Source organism: Hemitrygon akajei, chromosome 6, assembly GCF_048418815.1.
Source record: "Hemitrygon akajei chromosome 6, sHemAka1.3, whole genome shotgun sequence".
Lineage (NCBI taxonomy): Eukaryota > Metazoa > Chordata > Chondrichthyes > Myliobatiformes > Dasyatidae > Hemitrygon > Hemitrygon akajei.
Genome location: NC_133129.1, coordinates 69,440,430 through 69,454,439, shown reverse-complemented (window position 1 = coordinate 69,454,439; position 14,010 = coordinate 69,440,430). Strand labels below are relative to the sequence as shown.

The 14,010-nt window shown below is 38.1% G+C and overlaps 1 protein-coding gene across 1 annotated transcript in view; it reads right to left on the bottom strand.

Moving 5' to 3' along the window:
• Nucleotides 1-12,730, bottom strand: part of ugcg (UDP-glucose ceramide glucosyltransferase) — a 52,553-nt gene extending 39,823 nt beyond the window's left edge. Inside the window, exon 1 of the mRNA XM_073048599.1 lies at nt 12,448-12,730. Within this exon, the coding sequence (XP_072904700.1) occupies nt 12,448-12,545 (98 nt within the window). The 5' untranslated portion in view covers nt 12,546-12,730. The remainder of the gene's footprint in view (nt 1-12,447) is intronic.
• Nucleotides 12,731-14,010: the final 1,280 nt, after the last annotated feature.

Here is a 14,010-nt window from a genome sequence, read left to right as displayed (position 1 = left end):
CTCTGCCATCTTCTTCAGGGATGATGCCTAGAGGCATGTCTGGTCCAATGGTATTTACATCTCCGTATCCCATCCCTCCTGATTGGTTAGTCCTCATCCAATCAGGTTTCCAATCTCCCACCTATTTACTGTATTACAATCAAAATCCAGTTCTTACTTAGTCTTTGTTAAAATTATTTTCCTCTAATTTTATTTCAATGGTTTCCTTTACCAGGCAGTCCCAAAAGCCATTGGCTTTGCAGTTTTGTGCCAAAGTCAATCCTATGGCCATTGCGAATGCAGTGTTCTGTTACCACTGAGTTCTCAGGGTAACCCAAACGGGTACACCTCCTGTGCTCCTTGATGCGGGTTTCCACCATAAGTCCCGTCTGGCCGATAAAAGCTGCTCCGCAGGAAATGCTGTGTACATCAGCCGACCTGAGTCCCAGGTCATCTTTGACCTGCATAAGCTGTGTATTGAGCTTCCTTAAGGGTTTGTGGATGGTATTAATACAGTATTTATTCAAGATCCTGGCAAACCTTCCAGGAACCATTGAAATATAGGGAAGACAGGTGGTAGCAATGGGTTTCTCATCTAACAACGTCGGTCATAATCGATACCTGTACCCAGCTGGAAGCCCAAGAGGAGTTTATGCTGCAAAAGCACTAGATCTTTTTTCACTCAATGGTTCCCTAGTACAATAAGATAGACTTGGCCTCACAGTCTACCACATTATGATTTGCAACTTATTGTTTATCAGCACTGCACCTTCTCTGTTACACTTTACTATTTTATCTCAATGCAATGAATAATGATTTATTCTGTATGCAAGATAAACTTTTCGGTGAATACCAGTACGTCACAATAATAAACCAATTCCAATCCTAAATACTTGGATTAAAAACTGCAAGTGCCATTAAAAAAGGAGGGCGAGAGGAAGTCAGCATGAAAACAGTGAGCGAAGTGACTTTCTTTGATTCTATTTCAGAATCTGCATGACTTAAGCAAGCCTTTAGCTGTCATAGATGTCACTTAATTTCAGCAAAGTTGAAACAAACTTTTTAATTTCCACTTAAAAATTTCTGTACAGTTGCTGTAATTTTTAAACTTATACAATGCCCCTTTACTTTCCTCAAGCTATACAGAAAGATTAGTAACTGCTTATATTAGCAGCTGATGCAGAAAATCATTGACATTTTAGGAGGTGCCATTCAGCCCACTGTTTGCACCAGTTAATAAAGGGAAGCCTAGTGTAATCCCATCTTCCAGCATCTATTGCATTACCTCAAGGTCATGGATCTTCAAATACATGTCCAAGTAATTTTTTTTTTTAAAAAATAGGTGATAAAAGGCTTCCGCCCATAACAATCTTCCAGCCATGAACTCTCGGCAATTTGGGTGAAAAATTATTTTCCTCGTTCTGCTTCTAATCCTAATAAATGTTTTAAAGCTAAACTCCCTGGCTTTTGACCATGTTAAGTTCAGGAAAAGGTACTTACCTACTCCATCTAGACCCCTGAATTTTGTAACCTCAAATCATATCTTCTTCCCTCTGGCATCAGTTAACCATTCCATGCTGAGTGAACCTCTCTTAATTCATGCCTTTTCAAATGAAAGTTTACAACTACCCCTCAGGAGTTGTCCACCATTGAACCAACTGGCCTGTAATTACTTGGTTTATCCTTTTCTCCCTTTAATGGAAGGTACAATATTTGAGCACTTTCAATCTTCTAAGGCCAGGAAGGATCAAAAAAATGAAGGCCTCATATTCCATGGCTTTGTTTTTTAAGCAGCCTAGAAAATAATTCAGTTGGATTTATTTACCTTCCAAGACGTTTTCCCCTTAAGTTTGTACCACTTACCATCTCTCACTTAATCTACATTCTAGTCTTTCTTTCCACTATAAAACAGGAAGTACAGGCAAATAGGACAGTTAACCCACAAATTTCATATCTTTATGCAATGTGGCACTTCCATATTGTCTTTGATTGCAGTGCAGTCCTTTTATCTATCATTTACCTGCAAGAAAGATCACTGGGACACTTTAACCCCCAATGCATATTTACTTTTCCCTTTTTTTGTGAGCAATAGTAAACAAAGAGACAAATTTTCTTTTCCCGAATTACAAACTTGGCGATCTATTCCTCTTATCTCCCTATGTGCTTGGGTGGAAGAGCCTTGAAATGCTCAGCTCATGCAACTCAAGGAATACATTTTTCAGAAAACTTGACAAGGTCGATGGTGAGAAACTGGTTTTCATAGCTGCAGACTCTATAACTAGAGATTGATCCTACAATAAGGGTCAACTATTTTACCACCTGTTTCTCAACCAAGGTCAATGTACCATGTCATTAAGTACATTGAATTAAAATAAACACATTTTTGGACTTTACAAAATCAATGAAAACAAATATAGGGCAGAACTGTGGGATTGAAGGACATTGTGATAATCATATGCAGCAGAGAAAATGGTTGGCATGGTCAATGCCCATTTCTACTACTTTTAGTCAAAGATTGTATACAAATTCTGCTAAAAAACAAATATCTTGAAAATATGGATTCACAAGATCAACAGAAATGTCACAAATATTGCAGGTGGCACTGGCAATGAGTGATGTAAACATCATGACAAGTACACCTCTAGAAGCAAGACAACTATTTTTTTTATATATAATTGTGCCTGTGCTCAGGGTGCTTCTACCTATCCCCACAGGTCAAAGGAAATTTCAGACTGGGTTCCTAAACATTTATGCCCTGGCTAGTGGAGAAAGTACATCTTAATAAAACTGGAAAGGTTTGCAGAAAATCAACTGCAACTTAAAAAGGCTTGCAGCAAAAAGGACAGAACTTATAATGCAATTAGAAAAATATACTGTATATAACTGCTGTTTCAATGATCAGGATGCTACAATTAACAAGACTCTTGATCATAATGTACAAAATTTGTATTTCGAAACTGAATGTTTATTTTCAAATGTTTAATATGTTTTAGAAAATTTAGAGCGTGTGCAATTTCCTCTGCTGCACAGCGACAAAAGCATCAAATAATATCATGCCTTCCATGTAGTAAAATCTCCTGAGCTGCATCACACAAGATAATTCTTCAAATAAAGTTTGGGGGTGTACTAGAGACCATAATGAAGGAGCAAACAGCCAAGAATTCTCGAAGAGAGTTGTAAGGTGGATTGAAGAGAATGAAATTTAAAGTGAAAATCTGTGCTAAACCAAGCCAAAATAGCAGTGTCAGCAATAAGAACCTATGCCAGAGGTGGAAAAATTGATCCAGAAGGGTACATGAAAGGTTTCTTAATTCTGACAAGCACTTGAGTTAATTTCACTAAACACTTCCGACCAGATGAATTTGTGAATTTTTAAAAATTATAGATGGCATAATTTTCATCCTTCTATTGTGTGCACATCAAGAGTGAAAGGGATGTAATACGGCTTCATTTCAACTGCCCAAGTTATCTTGAGCCTTCACAATTAAATCATACATAGATTTAATTTACTCATTTTAATCTCTTTGGTGAGTGCAAATATCTTACTTACTGACTTTACAAGTTACCTCATCAGGAGATAACCGCCAATGAGTGTTATTTTACAACTTCAAGATTACAAAGTGCATTTTATATCAAAATTCTTATAATATACAGTCTGCCCCGGTCTACAAATGGGTTCCATTTTTTAAAAAACCTATTCACCAGACAATTCTGTCCTTGCGTTGGAAAACACAAACATTTCTCAATATGTCAACCATACCTCCACACAGCAATGTGTTGTGCGGAATCAAAAGCACATACAACTGATGAGAAAGAATATTTACTAAAATAGAGACAAAAGATACTAGTTCTATTGGTAGTAGGATCAAATGCATGAACATACATTTGGACTTTGTACTTAATACTAAGGGAGCTAATTCAAATGTAGGGGTGCTCATAAATTGGACTTCCTAATCTGCGGATGGCCTGCAGCTGGTTTATTAACACAGAGTGATAAGGAATCTTGAGACATGCACAAAAAAAACTTATGACCTTTTTCAGTAATCATTCAATGAAACCATACTAATTACACCTTTCATTTTAAGGATGAACTTATTCTGAAAACAAAATGGAATTGAAATAACAACACACACAAAATGCTGGTAGAACACAGCAGGCCAGGCAGCATCTATAGGGAGAAGCGCTGTCAACGTTTCGGGCCGAGACCCTTCGTCAGGACTAACCGAAAAGAAAGATAGTAAGAGTTGCTGACGAAGGGTCTCGGCCCGAAACGTCGACAGTGCTTCTCCCTATAGATGCTGACTGGCCTGCTGTGTTCTACCAGCATTTTGTGTGTGTTGTTGTTTGAATTTCCAGCATCTGCAGATTTCCTCGTGTTTGGAATTGAAATAGTTTGTTTTAATAAACTATTGTTTCCAATCTTTTAAAAAACCTTTTATTGAAAATATGAAGAGAAGAATGAGGTCACCAGATTTACAGCTTGCATCATATTATTGGCTTTCAGTTATATATATTCCCACTTATCCTTAAGAAATTAAAGTTGACATTTACTATTCATGACAGTCTTTCCATTGTCGGAAGGCTGAAAATTGGTTATTTCCAGACCACACCTGCATTATAAAGCATAATGAACACTAACCATTTGCTTTAATTTAATCACAGTGCAAGAATACTTCTTGACATTTTATGAACTTGTTCCTCCAGTAGGCCCCTTCTACAAGTCACTGCAGTAAAGCAAAATAAAGCTTCCTAGCTTGCTATTAAAAAGATTCAAAAACATCATCAAGGGGTTAATAATTCTGTGCATAAGACAGACAAGTAACAAGAAAAGAAAATGACAAATCTAAATAAAGAATCATTCTTTTGCAGGTATGTAGGGTTTTTATGGCAACACGAGTGAATCTGCAGATGCTGGGCTCCCATAGATGCTGTCTGACCTGCTGAGTTCTGCCAGCATTTAGTGTTTTTTTATGTAGGGTTTTTATATTAGGTTGCTTCAGTAAACGTATGGCCATCTACTCTGGCAACACTTCTTTTAAATACTAAAGGCTTAAACAATACATTTTGGCAAACCAAAATGTTATGTTTCAAAAAAATACAGGAGTACATTAGAGTTTAAAAATTATCACTTTATTCAGTATAATTTTTATACTGAAAGAGTATTTCAATTTCTAAAATATTAATGCTCCATATGCACCAACTGCATTTATTTTGAATGAGACTAGCATATTTGACATTCACTGTTTTACAGTAACCGCAGGCAGCCAGATTATTTTTTGCAACCGTATACTGCACCAGTTGGAGGTGTCAAGCAATGCTTGCTCAGCAAAGTGCTTCCCCCACCCCCCCCAAAAAACTTGAGATTTTCTAGGTAACAAATGATTGGTTTTACGTTATATTCAACCATACTCATTTGAAACTAAATTCCAAAGCAGCAGAATGACACAATATATCCCAAACACTAGATAGATTTCCTTCCCAGGCAGTGTAAAGTAAAATGCTGAATGTGTCATTTTATAGCATAACCCCACAGCACCAACAGCCTAAAAGCACACCAAAATGCTCATGGAAGTTCATTCTGCGATGTACTGGATTATATTTAGAACTTTTAAAACAAAATTCTCACATACATTTCTTTAGCAAAAAATGAACACAAAAGAAACCGGAAAATAAAAACTCACTGCGTGCCAAGTCATTATCAATTAAATTCTGCTTTTAATTGATAAATTTCTCCTAAACACTTTATTAGTTTTTAAAAATCTTACAGCATATGCTCGTGTCTCCTATCACCATGCCATATGGAAGCAAGTGTACAATCAATTTTTGTTTTTCTGGTATTTATACATTCAGATTTCCCATAAACAAGCAAAAATATCTAAGGATATTAAGCAAGTGCAGAAAATACCCAAAATGTAAATCATATTTCAAGCGTTGTAAAAATAATGCATGAAAATAATATTTTATCTTTATGCTTAAGGGCAATACAGTTGTAAACAGATAATTATCAACATGCTCTGAAGATCTGGTGCCATGTAATAAATACATTCATTTATTTCTGCTATACTTACATTACTACAATTTAGAGTATAGAATTGCAGTGTAAAACAGCTTTTACTTAAAAGGATAAGGAGATAACATATAGTTAAGCAACTTATTTAAAGATTTATACATATTGTGTGATGTACAGAAATTTTTTAAAAACATTTTTTATGCAGCAGACGTTTCCCATTGCCCATGGATAGCAGTTAACCTAGCGTATGGTAATTTGAAGTATGCACTCAAAAACCACTTTATTAGGGACACCTGCTCATACCCAATATAAATATCTAAACTGCCAATTGTGTGGCAACAACTCAATGCATAAAAGCAGACAGACATGGTCAGGAAATTCAGTTGTTGTTCAGATCAAACATTAGAATGGGGAAGAAATATGATCTAAATGACTGACCGTGGAATGAATGTTGGTGCCCAATAGAGTGGTTTAAGCATCTCAGCTGATTTCCTGGGACTTTCATGCTAACAGTCTTTACAGTTTACAGAGAATAGTGCAAAAAAACAAAAAGACATCCTGTGGGCAAAAATGCCTTGTTAATGACAGGGAATGACCAGACTTGTTCAAGCTGACAGGAAGGCAATGTAACTCAAAGAACCATCCGTCACAGCAGTGTGCAGAACAGCATCTCTGAACAAACATGTGAAATGTTGAAGTGGATGGGCTACAGCAGCAGACCATACTGAATTCTACTTCTGTACCTAATAAAGTGGCCACTGAGTATATAGTTGAAAATGTGATGACTTACAAAAATGAAACACGTAACAGGAACCCCTTTTGAAACTTCATACACACTCTTTATAGGTTAAGAACACTTGACTTATGTACAACTGTATATACACAAGGGAACTCCCATATCATTAAATTCAAAAGACTAACATACACATGCTTGTTCCTGTGAACATAACTAGGTTTTTTTTGCACTCCACTTTAAGAAAGTGTTCTTGTTATTGATGCAACTTCATTAAAATACTGCGGTGGTTTCTGTATATTTTCTAACTTCTGAACATCTATAACAATGGAACCTGTGTTACCTAGGATGTCCTATATACCATTGCTTCAGAATACCTTTAAGCCTGCTATATGTATCCAAACCTAAATGGTCAATATTCTTATGTTTCGCTTCACCAGCAAGAATGCTGCCAGCAAAATGAATGCCTGCACTGATATCCTGACAGAGTTCCCTTAGTCCTCACCTCTATCCACACTAGCTTCTGCATCCAAAATATCAACCAATACCATTTTTGGCAGCTGCAATGCGATCATACTTCCTATCACATCTTCCACTCCCCTTCACACCTTTCTGCTTTCCTCAAGCACCACTCTCTCTCCACAACTCCCTGATCTGCCCATCCTATTCTACTCCTGGCATTTTCACTTACAACCATAAATGCCACACTTGTTTGTAATTTCTCCTCCTGCCACAAGCTCAGCACATCTCTCCCTTATTTGCCTCAACATTCCATCCAAGTCTCTGTCTTTATCTTCCTACTCCCCACTCCTTTTGCCTCCACATATGCTGTTTGGTTTACTGAGTTCCTCCAGCAGTTCTTTCACAAATTTCTTAGCACTCTTCAACCAGTACTTTCAAAATTAATCCAAATGAGATCCAATTAATGTCTTAATGAGGCAAGATTCTGCAGAAAGAATTTGAGCACAAAATATTTTTTTAAATAAAACAGATGTTATTAAAGCTCTCATGATTTCATTCATTCCAAGTCAAAATGCACGTCATTTTAAAAGGACAGCTGTGGTATTCTGCAGCAACTTGAAGACTGGTTGTGAATATTGGATTGATGCCAATATTCAACATAGGTACCCTCAGAGAATATAGAGTAAATTGGTTCTTCAGCTATTCCAGCCCACACTCAAGAAAATGCACCAAAAAAGCTAAGCAAGAAAGCACAGTAAGTGAATCTCTTTCTCAATAAGTGAATTCAGAATCTTGCCTAATCAAAAAGAATGCTTCAATTATTTTTTGAACACTGCCAATTAAAACTTTCTAAACACTAGCTGTAAATGTGATGTTAAATTAGGCCCTTTCAAGTATCTCAAGTTAAACAGTGACGACAACATTCAACTAATTATTAAGACTACAAAGAGAAGTTTTAAGTATGAAATATAATAAACTCAGAACAGAATAACAACATCTGATTTTTCATTAGATGAGTAAATGCACTGTGAAAATCTGTGTAATTTTTAGGTGCATACTTTATCCATAGGACATGGGCATACTAGCAAGTATGAAAGACATTTGAGATTCAATGTCATTCCTATACTTGTAGGTCTGCAGGTTGCCTGTGTACCAGACTCAAGTAAGCATAACATATTTCATTTCTACAAAGCATTAAAACAATGTGTTCCATTATCACTATTGCTAATACAAGTGTTTTTTTAAAGTTCTATTATTTATCTAACTACATTCCATATATTTTGTGATGGAATTCAAGCTCTCATCCTTTGCTTCAGGCTTCTGAATTACCAACCCGTGACAACTAAACTACTGTACAATTTTAAGACCTCCTCTGATGGTGGATGATCCCATCCTTAATTTTTTAAGCCAGATGACTTGATATTTTAAATAACTACATCAGGTATATAGATCTATGATGCAACATAAGAAAAAGTACTTTTCTACAGCTGAAATTTTAAGAAAAAGCTGGCAGTAGCCATTTAAGGTCCTGTCTGCACCATAGAGTTATGACCGATTGTTCAGCTTGGTGAAACCTTTCTGCATTAAATTCACTTTGAAAGCTCCTTTCATAACCTGGGCATCAGCTACAATGCCAGCAGTTATTGTTCAGCCCTACTTGTCATTTTGAAAGTGGTGGTGAGCTGCCATCATGAGTCACTATATTCCTTCTGAAGTAAACCCATTATTGTCTTTGGAGAGAAGGTTTCAGGATTTAGACCCTGTGGCAATAAAGGATATTTCCAAGCTAGAATGCGTGCAACCTGATATAATTCTGTTTGCCTACTGTCTAACTTTTAGAGCTGAAGGTTAAAAGCAGTACAGTAACCAGAGAGTGACACATGGTACACATGTGTAGATGGTACACATATGCACCAACAGTGGAGTGAGTGAATTTTTAGGATGGCCAAAGGAGTACAAATCAGGAGTCTGTTTCAAGTAGATGGTTTTAAGGTTTGAGAATTGCTGTACAAATTTTGGAATACACATACGCCCATATGCAGTCATCTGCTCCCTATTAAAAGTGTCGAGGGCCAATGGAAGAAATGTGCCTCTGGGTAAAGGAAACATACTTCCAGCACAACATGTAGATTGTGCCCAGATGATGCAAAATAGAAGGATGAAGCATCTGCAGTTTTATGCGGGTCTATTTGTTTTTTTTATATATTAGCCATTTCACATAAAAACTAGTTATCTGAAATTTAATGCCACGTCCTGAAGTATTTAACTTGCCAAGATTTACATTCATTGAGGGAGAAAGTTGCCGACACTAATATTTTAAACTTAAGTCAAAACAATTGTGATGGCATGAAAACAGATCTAGCTAACATGAACTGACAAGAATACATAGCAAAATTGTTAAACAATTTAGCATTTGCAGAACAAGGCATTTAGAAAAATTCAAAGTGTCAAAGTCAACACGGTTTTGTGAAAGGAAAATCATGTTTGATCAATTTACTGGAGTTCTTTGAAAAATTAGTGGCATGTCAACAACTTGAGGAAAATAAGAATTCCATGTGTAGGAGAGAAAATACTGATGTGGAAAGAAGACAATTGGGCTAAACGGACAGAGGCAAATGTTGTCTTATTCCAATTGGTAAGACATAATGAAAGTTCAGTAGTGGGGCTTCAATTTTTGAAACCATTGATATAGTAATCTGTGGAAGGCAAAAAATGTGAATATAGACAAGAAAGTAAGTTGTGAAGACATTATGAGGTTACAAAAGAGCATAGATAGCTAACTGACAGGGCAAAGTTCTGTCAAATAAGAGTATAATATGGGAAAGCATGAAAATGTTCACTTTGACAGGAGAAAGAAAATAAATAGTGAGAAGTTCTGAGATATGGAAGGAACTAGATTATGATTATGATCCATAAAATAATACAAGAAGAAATTAAGAGAGCTAACAGAAAGTTATTTTTCATTGCTTGAGTGTGGAGGAATACAAGTGACTCACCGGAGGGTCTTCAGTTTAAAATGGCATCAAAATTGACATAACACCTCGGGCTAAAACTATAAGGCCTGTTCAGTGTAGTATCTGTTCTATGGTTATTCAAAATTTTAAAAATCACTCAGTGACTTTCTGTGGCAAAGTCAATAAAATCTTCATGCACACTGAAAATAACAATATTCTCACATCAACTGTTTCAGAATTTTACCCTATGTACCAATATCCTTTTGAAAATTAATAGTCTCTCTCCATTTCTGCCAGATTTTTGCCATTAAACGAGCTCTAATAACTATTGCAGCATTATAATTGGTGAGTCTATTTTCAGACTTTCAAAGAGGTGGCTTTGAGTGACTCTACCAGCAAAGTATAAAAGGCAGATGCAGTCTTTTTCCGAGCCCTTAGCAGGTTCCCTATCAGAGAAGGCTGATAGAAATTTAAAGTAATCTTTGTGGCATTTCAACTGCAGTTGGTCGTGGTCGAAATTCCATTTTGAATATAAGGGGAGCAAATTCCAGAGTTTGGAGTGAAGAATTGCCTAAAGTAAGTTTTGAAATGCAAATATAATAAAGAGTTGTTATAGTACACCCCTTATTGAGAACCAAATACAGAGCCCACCATTCCCTTCCTTTCTTGTAGGTATCAATTCCTCTCTACTCTACAGCCCCTACCTGCACATTAGTCAACTTTTGGATTATGTTGGCTAGCTGTCAAATCTCACAAAGTTATTCAATTGGACAATATCCAACATGATCAGCTATATTGTTGACCAAACAATTTTATCCTAGGGAAAAAAAAATTACATCTTGTGGTAATTTTTGGAAACATGACTGCATAAAACTGAAGACACTAAAGATTCCCAAACTATTTAAAGACTGCCTGAGAATGTATTATCTACCCTTGTGGATGTGGGGGAGGGGAGTCGTATGGGGTCAAAAATAAAATATCACTTCCACTATCAACACTCAGAATCCCGGCCTCATCTTGGAATTACAAACAAAATCTTTTAATAAAATTGATTTAACATAACTTTTGGGAAACACATGAACTCCATGTCAAGACTACACGATATGTTTCCATTAACATTATTGGAGAGAATAACCGGAAAAATAACTACTATATGATGGAACACACAAAATGCTGGAGGAACTCAGCAGGCCAGGCAGCATCTATAGAAAAGAGTACAGTCCACAATTTGAGCCAAGACCCTTCATCTGGACTAGAGAAAAAAAGACAAGGAGTCAGGCTAAGAGAGTTGGGAGGGGAAGAAGAAACACAAGGTGATGGGTGAAACTAGGAGTGGGGGACAGGTGAAGTAAAGAGCTGGGAAGTTGATTGGTGTAAGAGATATAGGGCTGGAGAAGGGGGAATCTGACAGGGGAGGACAGAACGCCATGGGAAAAAGAAACATGGACTATATTCTTCTCCATTGATGCCACCTGACCTGCTGAGTTCCTCCAGTATTTTGTATGTTGCTTGGATTTTCAACAAATGTAGATTTTCTCTTGTTTGCTATATGATGGAGTTGGACTGGGGGAGGGAGAACTGCTTTGTATCATTCCCATCGTAATATTACTACCACACATAAGACAGTTTATGTTTATTCAGTTACTTCGGATAATCTGAACTATAGTAAAGACGATTTAAATACAACCAAATTATCTCGGAAAATTATAAAAACTTTTGACCGTTCTTTTAACTGGTTGCACATACAATGGATCTTCTGAAACATAATATATTAAAACCGGTCAATTACATATTATGCAAAACACGGGCGGAAGTAATGGAAGAATTTTAAAACCCCCCACGGTTTTCTTAATTTCACGATCTTTCCAAATATTAGTTTATACAATTCAAGGAAAATACCTAGTTCAAACGTAAAGGAATGAAAATACGATTTTAAAAAAGACCGATGTAAAAATGATTTATTTAAAATGACCAACGTACTCTCGATGAGACCCGGCTTCCTTTAAAAAGACTACCGATAGAATAGCTTTAGAGAAAGATAGGAGTTGATAAATATATAGAACATGTGTCCTTGACACCCTCATCCAAAGGAAGGGGGTTCTCTTCACACAAAAGGGATGGAAACAATAAATTAAAGAGTTAAAGTGGCCCACATTCGCAGTAGGCCCCAAGCAAACTATGTTGGTGTATCATTAATGGGTGAAAAGAGGCCCTCGGCCCATGCAGCCAAAGGGGAGAGATGGGAACACCCCCCGCGCCTCAACAGCCAGAGAGCAGCCCCCACCCCAGGCCCTGAGGCCCAGTCTTACCCGTAGATGATGGACATGAAGTGCATAAGCCACAGGATGATGAAGAGGATCAGTCCGAAAATGGAGAGGCCCTGAAGAGCCAGGTCCAGCACCGCCATTGTATCCGCTTCTCACTCTCTCGCCAAGAATCCCCGGGGACGTGATCCGACGCGCTCCGTGCGCTACCACACAACCCCCGTGTCTGCGCTCTGGCTCGGCTCTCGCCTCGCTCATTGAGCGTCACACTGCCGCCCTCCGCCCTTCGCCCTTCCCCCTTTCCCCGAGCGATTGCGGCCAACTCCGCCCCTCCCTGGACACCGCCACCGCCACCGCCCTCCGCTCCCCGGACTCGGAACTGGCCGCGGCCGGACGCCGTCCCTCCACCACTGGACCCAGCCGCACGCCTTCTCTTTGTTCAGTCCTCGTTAGACAGACCCCAGCTCTCTTCCTCGACCCAGGGTTAAGAGATCCGATTCCATCTCACAGGACACGAGGAGCACACAGAAAATGCTGATTTAAAACCGCTCTCCCATTCAAGGCTCAACACTATCCAGGATATTAGCACTAAGGAGGAAGTATTCAAGCTCCCAACCACTGGCGGGAGCTTGTAATTTACCCAGAAGTAAATGATATAAATGAACCTCTGTGTTATTCAAACGATCTTGAATCAGATGCTTTTGCCTGCTAGTCAACATTCCGGGGGAAAATTGTAACTGTACAGCTTCAAAGTTCAAAGTAAATTCATTATCAAAGTACATATATGAGCTCCATTTTGGAGTGGGCATAATCAGTAGATCTAAGAACCATAATAGAATCAATGACAGACCACACCCTTCAGGACAAAAGAACAACCGAAATGCAAAGTACAACAAATAGTGCAAATACAAAAGAAATAATAATAAATGAATAAGCAATGAATATCATAAACATGAGATGAAGAGTCCTTGAAAGTGAGCTCATAGGTTGTTGGAACAGTTCAGTGATAGGGCAGGTGAAGTTGAGTGAAGTTATCCCCTCTGGTTCAAGAGCCTGATGGTTGAGGGTAATATCTGTCCCTGAACCTGGGTATACCTGTCTGGACACGCCCCTCTGCTGACTGCTCCTGTGGCTCCTCACACAGACCCCTGTATAAAGGTGGTTGGAGGAACTGCTCAACTGCTTCCCCCCCCCCCCCCCCCCCAGTCTCCAGGATGTTGTGTGGTCGTTTCTTGCAGCTAATAAAAGCCTGTCGTTTGCCTCCCGTCTCCGAGAGTTATTGATGGTGCATCACTGGGTGGTTGGGATCCCTGATAATGGATGCTGTTTTCCAGTAATAGTGCTCTGTGAAGACCTGCTCGGTGGCAGAGATGGCTTAACCCGTGGTAGATCTGGCTGTATCCACTACTTTTTATAACTTGTTCCACCACACATCTATAGAAATGTATCAATGATACATGTAGAAATGATTTAAATGTAATGCTGAACCTTCGCAAACTTCTAAGGAAGTAAAGGTGCTGCTGTGCTTCCTTCATAACGCTTATGAGCTGGGCCAGGCCAACTCCTTTGAAATTATAACACCGGGGATTGAAAATTGCTAACTATCTC